Raw genomic sequence first — 19,810 nt, 5'->3', positions numbered from 1 at the left:
TTGCTCTAGCAATTCCTAGAGAAGGGCAAGCCTGCCTTTTTATACTCTCTTGGGCATGAGTGGAAGGCATGCTCTACTACGACATAGGGAATTGATGGGCAGAGGTGCCCTGCTCTAGCATCCCGTAGGCTGTGCAGCACACTCCCAGCTGTTCCATAGAGCAAGAGGGACATGACCATCAAATTCCAAGAATGGATAAGAGCAATTCTTCCACCTGTTTATTCTACAGCTAGAGCAGCAGATTTAAATATTTAGTAATGCATGGGGCATGGCAGACTCACATATTCTGTACTGTTGTAGCAGGCCTAATGTTTTCAGAAACGTGTGTTGTGGTGGGAGGGCTTGTAGAGTTATAACTGTTTTGTAGAATTGAAGGGCATGTATAATCCTTCCAAAAGTAAGATGAAGGTATGGAGGAACGGGAAGTAATGGGTAATCCCAGCATTTCATAGATAATGGTGGGGGGACAGTCCACAGATTTCCTTGTCTTTTTAAAAAGAGGATGATTAAAATGGCAGCCGTATATCACTAAATCCATTAACCTGCTGCTCCCAAACTGCAAGAAGCCATCTACAAGTTGATCATTTAAGATCCCTTGATCTTCCGGGCAATCGTAGTAACACATGTATTTTTTTTTTTTTGTTTTTGTTTTTACTTCCCCATAGCTCGATGGAAAGGAGCAGAGCTGTATGATTGACACGCTGAACGTGGGCGTAAAAGATCAGAAGAAAAAAAAGAAAAGTAAAGAGGGTGAGAGTGAAACTTGTACTGAAGTGGTTTTCCATGAAGACCAGTATGGAACACACATTTTGGACTATCAGCCATCACTGGATGACAAAGAGCACAGGAAACGGAAGAAGAGGCGCCAGGATTGCCAATCTCAGGTTTCTGAAGAAGTACTTCAGATTGTACATAACATTTCGGAACCTATCCACCAGAAAGGTTGGCACGGAAACGGACAGGCAGAGAAGGCAGGCAGTGTAATTGCATTTTCCGGCACAGACACTACTAGTAATAGTGCAGATTCAGCTGTCGAATTAACACAAATAAGTAATGGCATGCATGAGGATGATGGCAGCAGAGAGCATTCTTCAAGGGAGAATGATTTGGAAAAGGGCAATGGGCAGGGTGCTTCCAAAGTCAGGAAACACAAGAAAAAGAAAACTCACTCCAAAGAAAAAGAGAGTGGTACCGTGGTGTCAACTGAGAACGAGGTTGCAGAACCTTTAGACGAGGCTTTCAAAACCAAAAAGAGACATAAAAAAAAAAAATTAAAAACCAGAACAGCAGAAGGAGTTGGTAGTTCATTAGAAGCCGGGGATGGCGATCCATTGAATGACTTATTCATATCCATTAATGCAAGTTGCATTGGACTTCAGGAAACCGCTGAAGATGGGAGTGGGTGTCGCTCTGAGCATCCATCCGAGCAGAATGGTTCTGAGAGGGACACAGTAAAATGGGCACACAAAAGCAAACAGCTGATAAACAAGGAGCGGATTGGGTCACTAGGTGAAGAGGATCCCAGCACAGAGACCTCGGAGAATGTCCTTGTCACTGAGCACAGAAAAAAGCGTGTCAAGAAGAAAAAAAGACGTGATGAGAGTGTTGGAGAAGAGCCTCCTCTGGCGGACTCTTCAGCAGATGGTAGTAAAGACGACACCATGCAACCCAAACATAAACCTAAGAAAAGTAAACTACAAACGGTCCCAACTGAGGAAGAGGATGCCACATCTGCAGTGTCGGCAACTGAGCTCTCGAAAGAGCCAGTGAAAATCAAGAAAAAGCACAGGACCACAAAGGAGCAAGATGGTGTGCATGTCTCCAGAAAGTCTGGGAAAAAGAAGAAGGTGAAGGAACAAACTGCATCTGGTGAGCATGAGATGCCACAGTCTGTTATAGACTCTGAAATGTGGGTAGATCAAGGGGATTTGGGGCAGGTACAGCCCTCTGCAGGAAGTGGTGGCCTGCAAGAGGTTATTTCCTCAGAACACATGGATACGACAATGCATGACACTGCCCTTCCTAACTCTTTAGCTGATGAGCCGGAAGCTCCTCCTATCACTACGGCAGAAGGGAGGACACCTGTTCAGAAGACCCCCAAAGGAAAAAAAAACAAAAGGAAGTCTGGCCGAGAAGAGCAACCTTCAGCGGTGGAAGAGAGGTAAATGGTGATCTTAGTACGACGCGAGGTGCTTTGTTGCTGCTTTTTATTGTGTTGGATGCAGAGTTGAGGGAATGTTGTTGGGATAACTAAAATGACTAACGAGGGCAGATCTAAGAGGGGGTGTGTAGGCTTCTTTCTAGCAAGATACATGGCCATCCTTTTGCAGAAACAAAAATACATGAAAGTGTTTTGTACCTTGAAACATAAATGCAGACTTGTTAGTAGCCAGCCGTCCTGTTCCAGAAGAGCAATATGTCGGAGGCTATCTGTGGGTGACCGCTTAGTAGTAGTATATACAATCACAGTTAACGTGGTTCCAAAAACAAAGACACTGCTACTACTGCAAATAAAGTAATGTGCAAAGGGAACAAAAGCAGCAACCCACACAACAGAGCCATGGGTCCAATCAACTTTCAGTCAATAAGCGCAGATCCTTAAATTTGATTTAACAAAAAAAGAGTAGATGCCAAGCAAAATCCTTAACAGTGCTAAATAGCAATTTAAGTGTTAAAATCCACCCAAAAAATGGCCTGCTGCAAAAAAGTAGATGAGAGACCGTTTTCAGCGCAGGTTTTGAACAACTGTTCTGAACAATCTCCACGTGTGATCGTTTGAGGCATAAAGCGCAGCAGTTCTGTCGGAATCCCTACAGAACTCCTATATTGCACATCATGCCATAGTTATTTAAATTGGGCTTCAACCATCGTGATCTCAGCCACTGGTAGTATGGGGGTAGAAATTAAAAAAGCAACACTGTCTCGACGTCCTCCAAATGGCAGGAACAGTTCTGTGCTAGAGTTTCCAAATTCTTCATCTGCCCTGTACGTCCATAGGAGGGAGAGTCTGCAGAGGTAGGTTGAAATACAGGAACTTAAGTTGTTTTGGCTGCGAGAGGTCTAGGTACTCTTCAAAGCATGAGTTTACATTAATGCTAATGTAGTTTTATCCCTATGCGACTCTTCAGCAAATTATCAACTCTTACTTGCAGTCCTATTCTGGTATTTAAAAAAAAATGTTTTTAACTCGTACCTCATCTGCTTTGGCAATCTCATATGGATTGGGTCACGGATGGTAGAAATCCAATAAATACAGGAACAGGCTTGCTTGTAAAAACCACGGCAACCTAGCAGCTCTTTCCATGGGAACATCTTTTAGTAATACTCTGTGTGGGTCGTGTGACGATGTCCATCAGCTCAGCCATATTGGTAGTTTTGAAGGCAATCTGATAGTTGAAGCCGCAAATTCCCCGAAGTGGCACAATGGGGATGTCGAATCAAGGCATTGGTCAAATACTTTTTAAAAACAGATTTAACGTTTTATCTAATAGCGTAAAGTTTACCTATTCCCCAGCATATGCCAGGGCAGAGATCAACGGATAAATCCTCAAGGCTGCAGAAACCACAGGCGTATCCAGCTGTTTATGAAAAGGACTGAGGGCACACATTACATGGGCCAACGTAGTCTGTGTACCTGGCTTTCATGTTTTGGACCCAATGACCGCAAACCAGAGGCACAAGGCCCACTTGCCTCCTCTGTGAACTGATTGCGCTAATTGCTCATAACATAAGATTTGGCAGCGTTGTTTGATGGATGGTCGGTCCGCCTACTGTAACTTTCACTCAGGCCTAATGGTTCCATGTAATAATGTCGCCACAAAAATCTCGCCAAGCCAAAATATCGCCGGAAAATGGCCGTTTTTTGTGGTGACATTATTGCCCCTGTTCCCATATATATGGTCACCCATATAATATCGCCACAACCTTTTCCCGGCGATATTATTTACGGCGACCATATATATGGGGATAATATTACCTGATACCGGCCTAATGGGTCTCCACTTTTGAGTTGTTTCACTGTAGTTCAGTGCATCCACTTATTGATAACCTGGCAGAATGACCCCAACGTTTTTGCAGTGGATGTTATTCATTTTCCAGATGTTTTAACACAATGAACAATTTACAGTAATGCAGGAAACGTATTTAAAACACATACGGGATCTAGTAATTGGTGCAGTTCTAGTTGCATATAAACTGTTCTAAGAAATGACCCATAACATACTCTCCTTCCCATTTTTTTCACCTAGGACTTGTTGGGGTGGTCCGTGTTGCTTAAGTTGTTAGCCGTGGGATGCCTGTTTCACAGGCCATAGTGATAGCCAGGGATTTAAGGTGTAAGGGATTACATATGTAAAAAAATCTGGTGGGAAGAACTGGTTTAGCGCTGATCAGAAAGTCTAACGTTGTATTTTAGTGTTGTATTGCACTCAATATCAGTACTGTGCTGAAGGTGTACTATACTCTAGTGTTGTGTTCATACTGCAGCATGGGTTTACAGGATTGACATGTATACCCTAATTGTCATGAATAATGGTAGCTAATAATATTCTGTTCCCCAATGCACTAGTATCATGCTGCATTTATGGGGGCATCAAACATTCTTTAAACAGATTGTTTAGTTCTTGTTTCAAAATCTGGCACCGTAAGGTTGACTAGCATATATTAGATCTGAGATATTCAGTTATTTGTTTATTTATTTATAGTTCGCTTGTTAGGCGCTTATACAGCAGGTAAATACTGCTCAAAGCACCCACAGGCTAAAGGGAGTGAAACGCATGAAAATATACACAAATATTAACAGTCTAGTGAAAAGGAGAAGAAAAATAAAGGACTAACCTACTATGCCATGTGAGTATTCAGAACGTGCAAGTGCAGCAAGGAAGAGGACAGAGGGGTAGGTGTTGGGAGTCAGTGTTCGTGGCTGAGCCACAGGTGAAGTGCATGGTATATGGAGTGCTGCACGACCTGGAGCCGTGTTGGGTGTAAGTGCGAGCCTCCAGGGCGCAGGGTGTGCTGAGAGTAAACAGAAGCTGGGGCTATTGGGTGTGGGAGGTCATGGGCCCAGAGAATGCATAAGGGCCCAGGCCACCAATCACAGCAACTGTGAGATTAGCAGAGGAGAAGGAGGGGGTAAAGAGGAAGCTTCTGGAATTTAAGGAAAGCCTTGCTCAAGGCTCAGAGGGGAGTGGGATCCTGTTCCATAGGAGGGAGCCAGCTGAGGAAAGTGATCGACCTCCTGCCTTCTGTTTAGCAAAGCGCTTTACACACAAAAAGTTTGTGCCAGAGGAACATAGAGGCCTAGTGGGAGAGTATTTAGTAAGATAAAGTTGGTGCGGTCCCAGGACCCAGACAGCCTTGTGGACGATGCAGAGGCATTATAATTTAATCCGTGCAGCAACCGGGAGCCAGTGACTACTTTTTAGGGCAGGAGAAAGTGTGTTTGTAAAAATGCTGAGATATTCACAGCTTATTTATAACAATTTTGGAAATAGCCTACATGGGTTTTGCTCGAGGAGCTTCCTTGGGGCTTAAAAATTATTGATATATAGATCTAACCAGAATTCATAAAGTTATAGTCACAAAATATCTGGCGCACAAGCATTGTACGCATGTAACCCAAGAAGTACAATGATAAACGTAAATGAATGTGTGGCAATTGCCAATACATACCATAACAATCTCTAACAGTTGGATTTATGACGATTGTCGGTGGCCATGTGTGCGCATAGTTCTCAGCCTTGACTGTATATATTTAAATGGCATGGTACAGGGTTCGAAATTAAGATTTGATGAGCAGGAGGTAAAACCAGCTCCTGGGTATTAGACCTCACGCAGTACGCAAGAGCTACCGCAGAGGAGCCGGGAGCACCGCAAATGTAACTTCCACATGAGATGCACACATTAACTTTTTGTACATAATTGTATGATTCAATTTAAATGTGTACTAGGTGTGCCCAAATTCCTCTTTATAAGCATTCTAAAATACTCCAGGTTAATGTCACATATGCATGTTTGTAAGGCACCACTTAGCCTGGGGAGCCAAAAGTAGCTCATGATAGCTGATGGTTTTAAGGTTGCCAGGTTCTCCTAGGCTAGAAGCAGGAGCTAAATAGCTCACAGAACCCCTCAATTTCGAACCCTGCATGGACTGTGTGGGGTCACATTTTCTTCAGCATGTGCTGCATACTTCGTTATTCAGTGGTTTGATTATCTAGGGAAAGTGCCAGATTGGTGCTGTAAAGTCTACGTTTGCGTGTTACAAGCTAATGTTATCCGTGGTATGTTTTGACTGTACCTTTGTGGTAGCGGGAAGCCATACCGACGCTACACGACTTACGGCATTAACGGATGCCTTGAAGGTCGCAGCAGGCCGTAACCATTACAATGCTACAGCCGAAACACATAACATGGATAATAACATTAGATTGTAACAAAGCAGCAAATGCTACAGAAACTGTGATCCCTCACGTGGTGCATGCCATTGAAATATATAAAGAAGCAAGGCTGAGAGCTATGCTCGCACATGGCCACCGACTATCGTCACACTTATTCACTTATGTTTATCATCTTAATCTTGGGTTACACTCGTGAAATGCTTGTGCACCAGGTATTATGTATGGGACTATAACATTACAAATTCTGGCTAGATCTGCATGGAGAGACGCAGAGTGCTGATCGTGGGTGATACCTGTGCAGATCTTGCACAAAGGTATGCCATGCAAAGAGGCATTGCTGCTAATTTTGCTTTGGAAGGAGTGTAGGCTTTCTGGGGCACTGTCTGAGTGCAGGTTCGGCCCTATGGTGGACCTTTGCAGGTGTGTGGCCTCAGTCGGTACTGTTGACGTTGTTGTGGTGCATTATGGAGCACTACATTTGGGGTACATGTTGTGTAGATGTTTGCTCCATCATCTAAAGAAGCTGATGCACTGATGCAGATTTTTCCCACTACCAAGGTGGTTTTCTCATCCATACCACCAAGAGGAGCATGGGACCATGACGGTGTAATTTGTCTCCAGCCAGAGGTCGGAAGGTTTCAAACAGAAGCATGTGTCACTTTATGTGCACTGCTGGGATGTTCTCCACCGACTATGACATCATTAATGAGCTAAATTTGCACTGGTTCCATGCAAATGGCATTTCTTTGACCGCTATTGACAATGCTGTTTTGTTTTACACTGTGCAAGAAGCGTTGAAGAGACTCCTGTAAAAATGTAAGGAGGAAAAGAAAAACAGCAACTGAGATAAAGAGCAAAAACAAGCAAGGTTCTGGGCAAGCCTGTTAAAAATAAATAAAAAAAAGGGCTCTTTTTCAGAGCCACCACTAAAGACGAAATCCCCTACCCTACTTGAAATGTATTCCCCCACTCCTGGCGATGTGGATGAATCTGCATGCAGAAGTCTTGCATAGTTTCACAGAACTTTCTACTGGAGGTGGTTGCAAATCACCCGAGACTTGCACTCTGAATGTTTAACGGTACATATGGAGTGCTGTATAGAAATGATAGTGTTGGGTGCAGAGGTCTTAGGTGTGATTGGTGCATTTGTGTGTGATTATTTCACAGTACCCACTGAGGGAGTGCTGGAAAAAGAACAGTGGAAAGGGGAGAAGGACTGTCCCTGCTTTACTGGGGCACGGCCCTCGCTGTAGCTGGCAGAGTGACCCCAACGCTTTTGCATGGTGGGCATGGAAATGGCACTGGGGGGATTATCCAATCAGGTGTCAAGGGTGTGCTTCACTGGAAGGGGCGGTAATATTTGTTCCCAATACTCTGTGTAGTGAGGTTGGCAGAGATGGAGAGACGCAGAGTGCTGATTGTGGGTGATAACTTTGTGCAAGATCTGCACAGGTATGCCGTGCAAAGAGGCATTGCTGCTAATTTTGCGTTGGAAGGAGTGGAGGCTTTCTGGGGCACTGAGTGCAGTTTCGGCAGGATGGTTGCCTTTGCAGATATGTGGCCTCTGTTGGTACTGTTCAAGTTGTCGTGGTGCATTATGGGAGGTCAACATTTGGGTTACATGTCGTGTGGACGTTTGCTCCGTCACTTGAAGAAGTTGATGAATGCAGTGATGTGGATTTTTCCCACTGTCAAGATAGTTTTCTCATGTATTCCACCAAGAGGATTATGGGACCATGCTGGTGTAATTTGTCCCCAGCCAGAACTCTGAAGGTGTCTTATAAACAGAAGCATGTATGCATTTATGTGCACTGATGGGATTTTCTTCACCCACTATGAGATCATGAAGTAGCAAAATATGCACTGCTTCCATGCAAATGGCATTTCTTTGAACGCCATTGGCAATGCTATTTTCTTTTACACTGTGCAAGAAGCGTTGACCATAATTCGGTAACCATTTTAGGAGAAGCAAACAGATACTCATACAAAGGGAAAAAACAGGTTGTTTGCAAGCATGTAAAAAACAAAAACACGAAGGGAAAAAAAACAAATCTTTTCAGAGGCACCATAAAGACCCAATACCCTACCCTGTTTCACATTTCTTTCCCCCTCCTGTTCCTAGCATGATAGCTCGGCGGATTCTGCGGTAGTTTCAGGATTACACGTGCCACATCCGGTCCTTTTCAGGATGGCAGCCATGGAAATAGGACTGTAGGCTAAGGCATTGCTCAATAAGGTTTCTGGTTGTGGTGTGGGTGCAAAAACTGTGGCAGAAGGTATTTTTGTACAGAGCAATGTAGAAGGCTATGGTTGAAGTGTGCAAGGTAAGGGGCAGGCATCCTGTTTGAAGGCATGCACTGTATGTACTTCTTTTAAGTTGCTAACATACATTCAGTGCTGCTTTTGTGCGATCTTTTTTCAGAATTTTGTAGTAAGTGGGTTACTATGGGAAAACAATTTGGTGAAGTGTACGAGGTAGTGGTGGCAGGCATCCTTTTATGAATGCAATGTGTGTATGATATGACATTTATAAAGCGCCTATACATAAGTGTTTCAAGATGCGATGAGGAAACGGAGGGGGAACAGAGGGGAGACAGAGATCCTACTAGGCCAGCTGTCACTCGGATTGCGCCAGTGCATGGTTGGGGGGAGGAGGGCAGGGAGAAGAGCAGTACATGGGAACAAGAATAACAATAAGTAAACATACGGTCCACTGCTGGCAAGTGCAAGGATAAGTGCAGACATCAGGTGGTGGGGGGACTTTTAGGGATACAGAAAACAGTCCCCAAGTGCGCAGGGTTGCCAGAAAGCCAGTGCAGGGGTGCGACTGGCAGGGGGAGGTGGCCTGGGCCCGAGATCAGAGGGTGGCCAGGTAACTAGTGCCGAATCATTTTCAGACAGGAAGTCAGCAGTGGAGAGGAGGTGAAAAAGCGGAAAAAAAGAGAGAGGTTTTGAGGTGCTTCCGGAACCGGAGATGGTTCTCCTCAAGTTTCAGGGAGGCTGTTCCAGAGGGGGGCCCTGGTTGCTTGGAGAAGCGACTGACCCTGAGGGATTTGGAGGCGGATGAGCGAAGAGCTCTAGCAGGGAATATTTAGGAAGTGAGAGTTGAAGGTATTGAGGCCCTAGGGCCCAGAAGGCCTTGTGAATAATGCAGAGGGTTTTGACCTTAATCATCGCAGCCACTGTGAGCCAGTGCAGACATTTCAGTCCTGGAGAGATACGATCCCTGGGCTTGAGGCCAAGGACAAGTCGCGCACACCTGTTCTGGATGAGTTGCACACAGCGGAGAGTAGAAGCAGGCCGATTTAGAAAGAGGCTGTTGCAATAGTCCACCCTAGCGAGAACCACAGCTGTGGAGACAGTGAGCTTCTGGCAACTTGGTTTAGGTTGGTAAGATATATTCAGTGCTGGTTTTGGTGCAAAATTTGTACGATTTATGTAGCAGATGGTTTAGTGTGGAAAATAATTTGTAGCCTTGTCGAAAGGAAAGAAGAGAGTTTGGATATTACAATGGGTGACATGGGTAAACGAAAACGTTGAAAGCATATACCAATGCAGTGCCACTTGATGGTAGGTGGTGTGAGAAAAAAAACAGTATGTTTGTAAAGTACATAATGGACATTCGGTGGCAGATACTGTGCTCAGAGGCACTTATAACAGAGTTGTAAACATACTGCAGAAAAAGTAATCATACCTCTACTTTGTGGTGATGGGTCCCCATGTGTATGAATGTGGATGCAGAATTCTTGCATAGTTTTACTGAACTTTCTTCTGGACATGCTTTCGAATGACACGACACTTGCAGTCTGAATGTGTAACTGTACATATGAAGTGGTGTACAGAACTGACAGTGTTAGATGCTGACGTCTTGGATGTGATTGGTGGATGCATGTGTGACTATTTAACCGTACCCAATGAAGTAGTGCTGCACAAAAAATAATGGAAAGGGAAGAAGGACTGCTCCTGCTTTACTGGGGCGTGGCCCTCGCTGTACTTGGGGAAGGGCATGTACCACATTCTGCACTTCTCACCATGCTGGCCAGTGGAAATGGGATTGTGAGAATTATCCAATCAGGTACTGAGGGTGTGATTCACAGGAAGGGGCGGTAATACTGGTTTTCATTACTCTGCGTAGTGAGGCGGGCAGACATGGAGACACGCATTGTGTTGATTTTGGGTGATGCCTTTGTCATAGATCTGCACAAGTATGCCCTGGAAAGACACTTTGATGGAGATTTTGGTTTGGAAGGAGTGGATGCATTGTGGTGCGCTGTCCATGTCCGCAGTTTCTGCGTCATGCTTGCACTTTGCAGACAAGTGGGCAGTTTCGCTACTGTTCATGTTGTTGTTGTACACTATGGCAGCATGCATTTAGGTTATGTGGCTTGTTCACATTTATTCCATGAACTGAAGTGGTTGATGAATGCAGTGAAGAAGCTTTTTTCCCCACTGCCCAGGTGGTTTTCTCAGCCATACCACCAAGAAGAATATGGCACTATCCTATTGTATGTTGTGCCCAGCCAGAGGTTCGAGCCTAGCCAACACGAGGGATCACTGTGTTGCACGGAAAGAATTTTGGGATCAATCCCAACTAAATGAACACTAACTGATTTGAGCAAGAAGACACAAATTATATTGGGACAACCCAATGTGGATTATACATTTTGGAATATTAGCAAGAACCTAGCCCAGATTTGAGAAAGGCTCTGCTGAGCCGAAACACATGTTAGCAAGGGCACCATTTTGATCTAACATTGAATAAAGCACAGAAAATGTGATCAATTGACGCAGAGTCCTGGAGTCTCTTTCTATAAACTATTACCTAACGGATTAGGTACTCCAGTGAATTGCGACACTATTTATACATAATGACTTTGGGTAAATACTAAAATTTCTTTGGACCCAATAATTTGAGGATGTGGTCATTAAGAAAATTAGGTATGATAAGGAGTCGCCTAGTAGACCAGCTGTGACAAAAGCCAAACTTACCTTTACAGAGGCTGGAAGGTGTCTCATCAACAGAAGCATGTCTGGTTTTTATTATTTTTTTTGCGCTTGTGGGATGTTCTTCTGTAACAAAGACATAATTAATTCTTGAAATGCAGAGTTTTTCCATTCAAATGGTATTTCTTATTTAAAGGGCATTTCTTTGTCGACCATTGGTAATGCTCGTTTGCTTGCCCATCTACAGGATGCGTTGAAAAGTTTACTGTAAGATTCTGAGGAGAAGAAAATGCAAAACCCTATAAAAACCGAAAAAAATAGTTTCTCTGCACAAGAGGGCTGTGAATACTTTGTGGACCTAACAGATCTTGACAGGAGCCAGAATTGTAGGCCTTATATTGCCATGAATCGAGCACCTGTGGCTGCTGGTTACAGTTCTTAGCTGTTTAACACACAGCAATGACTGCAGCGCATGCTGCTAATTACGACTCGATGGATCAGGTGCCACCTAGCCATCATCCTTTGCCAGTGCACTTGAGTGGGAGACATTAGTCCCACCAGCCCAAGAGCAGCCTCTGGAACCGTGGGCAGCTATGGGGGGGGGGGGCGTTTCCATCTTTCTGTTCTCTCTCCTGCCCCCAACCCTGAAAGATTTTATGGAGACCCCAAGATATATCAGACATTTATAAACTAAGGTTGTTTGCACTTCCTCTATAGGCTGGCCGCAATTCCTGATTCTGCCTCTATAATGCTGCCCACTTGTTGTATTTAGGCGGGTTTGTAGCTGCCTGGGGGAGAAGAATGACCCACTTCCATATGCCTAATGCATTGAGTCCTGCTCTGGCCAGGTTTATTTGGATATATTAGCACTCCCGAGTGTTGAACCTTGAGCTCCTGGAGCTTCGGCAGACAAGTGGTGCTCTCCTACAGTACATAGGCAAATTTAATTAGCTGGCTGCCTTCATGTCCTGCCGGACAACAAGAAAAAATGGTCCTCCAGGAGGAATGGGAAGGCTTCTTGTCCGTAGTGCCAACCGTGCCCACAAAATTCCCTGTTTTTTTTAATCTTGCCTTGCCAGTCGACCAATGGCTCGCTCAGTAAGAGATTACCTGACTTCCGCAAACTGGGGGTTGGGTCCTCCTCTGAAGGCATTGTAAGCTTGGGTATGGCATGTCCTAAGGAACACTCTCCCAAATCTCTGCAAGTAGACGTTCCCATGACCCTTCTGACCATGGAGAGGTGATCCCAGAGGTTATATATCTATTGTGTGAAGGCAGGGCATTTAATCAGGCACTGTCCAAGGAAAAAGTCCCAAACAGATGGAAAACATTGATGATCGCAAGAAGGGGACTAAGCCGAGTCGCATGAAAGGGTGCTGTCCCCAGATACTAGCAGATACTTTGTAACGGACCGTAAACCATATTAATGTTTGGATATCCCTAGCATGGCAAGGGGCCTCCCTGGTGTAAATAGCTGCTCTGCTTGATTCAGTTCCTAAGGGCAATTGTATAACTATGCCGTATACCACACCAAAGAAAATCAAACCACCCATACAAGTGGCAACAGCATTGCCCTGTCTTCAGGCCCCATAGTGGAATACATTGTTGATCTACAAATTGCTTGTTTGAGTGTTCATGCTAAGTCAATTGCTTTTGACCTATTCAACGCCCCTCTCTTTTTGGTTTGATTTTTGTGAACTCCTTTGGTCGGGACCCACAATCCAACACTAATTTGGGACAGCCCCCTGTCTGTTGTTCGGGCAAGTGACAAATCTTACAAAAAACCAGAGCCTAGATAGATGCGGGAGTGACAGCAACGTCTGTTGCTTCGTACCTGGTTCATCCATAGGTGTGGTTGTACAAGCGTTGCTTCCCTGTTACAGGGAATATAGTTAAGGTTTAGCTTTTTTTTTTATTTTAAAAAGAAGCTGAATTCCTTCCATTGCATTGGAATTCTGATGGTCTTGTAGACGTGATCCACAGTGACAAAATCCATGTGGGTGTATCTTCTCCCTAATCAAAAGAGGTCAGTATTTCAGAGTATCTACAAACGAGTTTATCCGGCATTCTAAACCTCCTGTAAACTATCTTTTTTTTTATTACAAAAAGGATTCCACAGAACCCTGCCTTGGCGGTGACTTTCAAGTGTTGAATAACATTAGGATAAACTGGTACCCCTTATTTCAATTCTTCTGGAATAAGTACGACCTGCCCACATATACACAAATTTGGACCTTTATGGGTCTTACAACCTGGTTCGGATAAGAGGCAGCGTTGAATGGAAGAACGTTTATCAAAGTTGGTATGTCCTCCGGGTCCGTTTGCAGATGGTAGGCTGAGGACATTCTGCTTTCAATACCCAATCAGACTGACGGAGCCTGCCAGACAATTGAGCTAAATTGCAGCCCACGATCTGAAACTATAACGGAAGGGACGCCATGTAGGCCTGTACCAGGATGGAGCAGCAACAATGCGGTTTGGGGTGGCAGTGGAACGCCCTGCCAGGGTACGAAAGGCTTCATCTTCCAGAAAAAATCAACTACAAGTATGGTGGTGCATCCGCTGTCTGGGGATAGATTTACAATAAAATCATGAGGTCCACACCGATGGCAAACCAGAGAGCGGATGCCATTGGTAACATCTGCTACAGACCAGCAGGCTTCCCTGGATTATTTTTTCTTTGTGCGCTGTGACGAATCTGTAGATGTCATTGCTTCTCCATTGCGGGGAGACCTTTCCCATGGGGCCAGGGTGGTGTGTCCACAGTACTGTAGTCCCCCCTGGGGGTCGTGCACAGAAGGAAGATCACATGGGAGAGGAACCCCTTATGGTATTATGGACAACCACCCCCAGAGAATTTGGTATTCCTCTGCTTTCTTACACCCTGCCTCTTTCCCAAAGCCAAACTCTCCTTCCCTCTATTCCAACCAATGCCAATATCCGTTATATTAAGGTCAGCCAACCTAGTATGTTGGCCCTGACTAAGGCACCAGAGAACATAAGCTGCTTTCCATAGAGCTCCACTGCAAATACTGTGAAGAAGATGACCAGGAGTATGAAGATCACTCTCTAGAGAACTAGAGTGAACGGTCTAGTCTCTCACGGTACTTGATTGGTCAAAGGCAGTACAAAATAGCAGAAGGAAACCAACATGGAGTGAGCCATCCTCCGAGGAGGAAACCCGGGAGATGCCGGCCCAGCGCACCGGGAAACTCGCCACGAGACGCCATGCACAGAGGCGAATGCGAGCAAGAAGGTGGTCCAAGATGAAGGAACTACGCCGACCACTGCCTAAGAAACCCTCTGGGCGTCCCAAAGTTTGGTGAGCTGCTGGAGACGAAAACCGCAGTACGACAAGGAAGCAGTAACGGGCAGTGCAACCGCTGATGAGAAGAGATACCCGAACGTGGTTGGAAACCATTGCCCGAGAAAGCATTAGTAACTGGCAGAGCCGTCGCCGACCCGATGGAGCCCCCAAACGCTACCAGAGCCTCACAGCAGAACACTGCCACTTGGAAGATGCGAGCCACACAAACGGGTGTGCCGGTAGACCGAGAGGTGGCAGAGGTCAAGGAGGAATCTGGGAACAACTACGGAGCATGAGATAAGTGGGACTGGGACCCTGAGCGTGACACAGAAAGAAACATTGTATGCTTGACAGGAGAGTAAACCAAGCAGGCAAGAGTCCAGTAGGCAAAAGACGCGAGTTTAGGACCCACACCCATATGAGTGCCAGAGAATAAGCAGTTCTGGGCACGCTGAGAGAAACAGACAGTCCAGAAAATAATATATGCTTGGCAGGGGAGTACACCATGCTGGTATAGTACATCACTGCAAGTCTGGGACTTGCACCCATATAAGATCTAAGAATAGGGTGAAGCTCATTCAAGAAAGTACGTGGTCTTGGACCCAAGGAGAGAAAATGAAGAGAGTAACATAGACTATCTGTTATACATTTCCTGGGGTGTGTTTGGCAGGAGAGAACTAGACATAAACCCTCTGTGAACAAACTGGTGAAAGCTGGAAACCTTTGTTTTGCATCTTTGGGAAAGCTTGGAAAGTCCAGGGAAATGGAGACCAGTCCCCCTGGCTGAGTGAATATGGTGCTTGCTTTTGTGGTCATTTTGCAAAGTAAAGGAAACCACATAAGGAGGAGACAAGCTCCTAACTTGTCAAGTAGAACCAGAGGGAATCCTGGGGAAGGAGCTTATCCATGATCTGTGGAAAAGGAGCACTTGTTTTGTTTCTTTGACAACCCGAGACATTGTTAACTTTCTGTTGGCAAGATTTGTCGTCACTTTATTTCTCATATAGCGTCCTTGCACGTTAGATTTGAGGTATTGGTGACAGAAACAGGATTTTTTGACATGACAGTTACTGACTATTTATTTGACATCCTGATGTTATCCTTAGATTTTTTTGAGGCAGGGAAATTCCTGTTAGCTTTAGGGACAGGGTTCGTTTTTCAAACCCTTTTTTTATTGGTTGATAAAGGTTTATATAAAAAAAAAAAACGATGTCACCTTTGTGTCTGAGCCTTACTTCTGCATCCTTACAGTGCATACCGAACAGGTTTGCACGTTTTCTGTGACTTACCTGGCCATCTACACAACTGTTGTAACCGAGAAAGGGTTTCCTGGCTCCTAGGTGTCATGCCATAGTACCCCGTTGGGCCTGTCATCTCATGTCTTGGGTAGGTATGTAGAGCTGATTCTGCAATTGCAACATGTTGTTGATAACCTGTAGGTGCGACCAGTGGGATTGTCGTGATTTGTTGACTCCAGTGTTCAAGGTGAGACAAGAAATCACCTGGAGTGAAACACGGACTGGGTCAAAAGCCGGAGTATTCCATAAGTCTATCTCAAAAGACCCTTCGCCTTCCTGTATCCATGTGAAAGTGTCCCCTTTAGTATGCACGGAAGCGGACCTATAGGTGAGAAAGGAATCATATGATGTCACCTGACCAAATGTGAATAAGTGCAAAGAGTGTTTCCCATTGCCAACAGGTTTTTATGTATGCACCAGAACACAATCCCCCCCACCCCCCAACTGCCCCACAATAAATGGTGATGCCTTCCAAAAAGGCTGCTTTCATAGGCCATAGTAGTTTCTCTGTAATCGTTTAATGAACCACAATCGTTGCTAGTTTGGGTGGGAAAAAAGGCAACTGTGTGTGACAAGTGGTTGTCGGCCACTGTTGCGAGAGCACTGCCCCCAATAGCGGAAGCTGAATTGTCTGTTTAAACGACAAACTTCTGGTCATGATTTATCTGCATGTTGTAGAAACAGTGTTGTCATTAAGGCATTTTTCAAGTCTTGGAATGCTTGTTCACTTTATTGGTTCCTCTCATACAGAACTGAGGCGTTTGTTAGAGGAGTCGAGGGTTTCACTATGTGAGAAAACCGACCAATGAAATTTCGATAAAAATGTGCAAACAGCAAGAACCCGTGTCCAAAACTGCTTGTACCTTACTGGTGCCATGGAAACCCCCTTGAGGTGAGAGCACGAACCCCCAAGAAAGTTGATGGTAACACCATTTTCCAACTTTGTATACAGTCGGGAGGTGTGGTAGACTGGAAAATAAATTGGTAACATGTATTTCATGCCCCTGGAGATTACAGAACATCAAAATGTCATCCCAGTGGACCATACCAACCCTATCCAAGACCTCACTAAATACATTGCTTATGAAATGGTGTCCCGTTCCAACTGCTGAAGGGTAGGAAATCGTTTGTTGGAAGTCGATCTTTCTCTGTTTGGGTCAGTCCTTGCTTTCACCATGTCTGCTTTGCAGAAGAAGCATTTTGACAAAGGTGTCCACCCAGAAACAACATCGGCAGCACCATACTGGCTTTGCAGATGTGTAGAAATTGCATCCCACTTTGTTTCATTATCTCCACTGTAAAACGTCAGTGCCGGTTTGTTGAGCGGTGAGTGGCTACGGCGGATGGGGTGGTTTAACATGGCACATCCCGTTTTTGTGTCCTGTTCTATTCTAGGTAAAACATCACTTTGGCAATTGACCTTACACTGGCCGTGTTCTTCATTCATTCATTGTGTTGTCATAACCTTTGCATCAGTGCCCCTCCATCTATTTTCTATATTACCTGTTAGTGTGATCCTAGCAGGCAGCTCATATAAGCAGGGCAGGTGTTCCCAGCATGCCTGTTTGGACGTAGTTCACGAACCAAGGCCAAACTCTCAGAGGTTAGACTAGAGTATCAAAATAGCACCAGCAGTATCCACACCAAAGTTTATCTTCGCACCTTCTGAGCTGCAGCAAAACTATGCTGCAAGGACGTTGTCTGTGGAAGCAGAGCAGGTTATAGCACATGGTTGAACGTGACCTGTCGTGTAAAGTTATACACTTCAGTCAAATATTTGTTATGTTGTCCAACATTTATACTGCACCCATCTCAACCGTAGTGGTTTAACATTACTTGGAAGGCAGTGTATTGTTACCCAGCCTGGGTGTTTCCTGGACGTAGTCTGTGTAAAGGAAAGAAGCGGGTTGAGGGAGGAAGTAATGGGAAAGATGGATTCCACAATTAAAAACAAACTCATTAAGAGGGGAAAACAGCTGAGATGAGGGAGAGAGGATATGATTGTGGTAGTAAGCATGTGTTCCTTACCAATTAAGTTATCAGTCTGCATGAGACGTGGACTCGAGGAATGGGCAGCTTGGTTTAGAGCAGAACATTGCTCTTGCCAAATCTACGTCTGGTTATTCATGGTACTAGATGTATTTGAGTGGATGTGTCATGGACTTCAGTTGCTCGGGCAGACCCTAGTAGTCTGGAGGCTTTCCCCAGATTAGCTTGTAAGGAACAATCCCTGTATCTGAGAAGATCACTGGGCTTTCCAATTCAGCAGACCCATGTGATGGCACCAGCAATTGGACTGCTCTAGGAAACGTGGGGTAAATGGTAGGGGAGGGAAAGAGGAGACCGATGGACTTTCGTCCAATAATAATGGATAATGATCTATAAGCTGGGTATAATTTGCCATAATGTATCATCCACTGCAAGGTACTTTTCATACACCTGGCAGTTATCATGTATGAGACATGGCTCAGAATATGTGGGTACTGTCATCCAATCAACATACGCTCTGGTATTTCCAACTGTAAATGTCTTTTGCGGCAAGATAATGCCTCAAATACTGATCACAGACACCCCACTTAAGACCGTCTCTTGTAACACTGAACAATATTGTATATCCTGCTATAGCCTCTCAAGCAAAGCTACTGGCGTCATGTTCGATCTTCATACTCGTGCTGAAGTACTGCCATCAGATGCCAACTAAAGGGTCAGGTGCCCAGATTTGGCCATTGATATTTTTGTACATGCACACAGAGGCACTCTACCCCCACAGATTCTCTAAAGACACGTTGTCATCTCCGCAAGATATCTTTGTAGGTCATAATATTGTTGCCATTCTTTGACATTCAGCCCATATGAATAAGAACATGCATTTTCCTTCTTAATATGTGGCTCCAGTTCTCTGCTGCAGCTAAGCTTCTCCTTATATCGCAGCAGGGCTGAGGTGAAATATGGGGAAGGAGTTAGATTTCATTGAAGTTGAGACCATGAAAGAGAAGGCACATATTTGAGTAGTTTAGGCCCACCATGGAGAGGAGCAAGATTCAAACGAAGCGAATGAGACCCTTACTTTGGAAGAAGTGTACCTCCATTGAATTTAAACTCTTTGGGGAATACACCAAGATTCGGCATATTTTATCTAAACAAAATAGAACTAAATAATGTAACATATTATAGAATACAATAACACACACAGATTTATAAAAGTGCTAAGAATTAAGATATATTGTAGCATTTAAATATACATCCATCTAGTGCCTGGTGATACTTACGGCTGTTGTGTTGGGTACTGGAGAGGCAATGAGGGAATGTCTTGTCTATCCAGTTAGGTGTTTAAGCCCTCATCCTCTGTCAAAGACTGGTTGGGCTGGTAAAGAGAAGAGGAATCGACTTTAGTGCCTTTGGCACTCTGGGCTAGGAAGTGGGGGTGGAGGGCACTATTGATGTAGGGATCCCTTGTGCAACGTAGAGACCGTACAGGAAAGAAAAGGCCATGGTAATACCTAGCAAATCCAAAGTGAAAGCGTTGTCTACCTAACTGCTAGCCCCACCAGGCAATGCTTTATAATAGTCTCATCTGTGCTCTTTGTAGGTCAGTATTTGTTTAATGGCTGCCATTGTGGCTAGAGGAGTCAGAGCAGAGGTATATGTGCTTGAGTGATGGAGAACTCTATTCAACAATTGTTCGTTTCTCCTATAAATTGGTGAGATAAGCAGACTCATCCCTTGACTGTTTGCACTGTAGATGGTTCAGATGCTGCACTATTATCATGGGGTTAGGCTCTTATGAGCGGAACCCATTGGGCACTGCTGGAGGAATTGCCAAGTGTTGAAACCCACTGTGCAAGTATTTCCTTCAGTCTGGAGAC

General features: G+C 44.7%; 1 protein-coding gene across 2 annotated transcripts in view; it reads left to right on the top strand.

Moving 5' to 3' along the window:
• Nucleotides 1-19,810, top strand: part of TTF1 (transcription termination factor 1) — a 262,798-nt gene that overhangs the window by 2,972 nt on the left and 240,016 nt on the right. For both annotated transcript variants that reach the window (XM_069609307.1, XM_069609308.1), the window contains exon 3: nt 666-2,161. In XM_069609307.1, coding sequence (XP_069465408.1) covers nt 666-2,161 — 1,496 coding nt within the window. The remainder of the gene's footprint in view (nt 1-665; nt 2,162-19,810) is intronic.

Source organism: Ambystoma mexicanum, chromosome 8 (genome assembly GCF_040938575.1).
Source record: "Ambystoma mexicanum isolate Mex_15411 chromosome 8, UKY_AmexF1_1, whole genome shotgun sequence".
NCBI classification, from domain to species: Eukaryota; Metazoa; Chordata; class Amphibia; order Caudata; family Ambystomatidae; genus Ambystoma; species Ambystoma mexicanum.
Note: the sequence above shows the minus strand (reverse complement) of the source record. Positions and strands in the feature narration are given on the sequence as shown.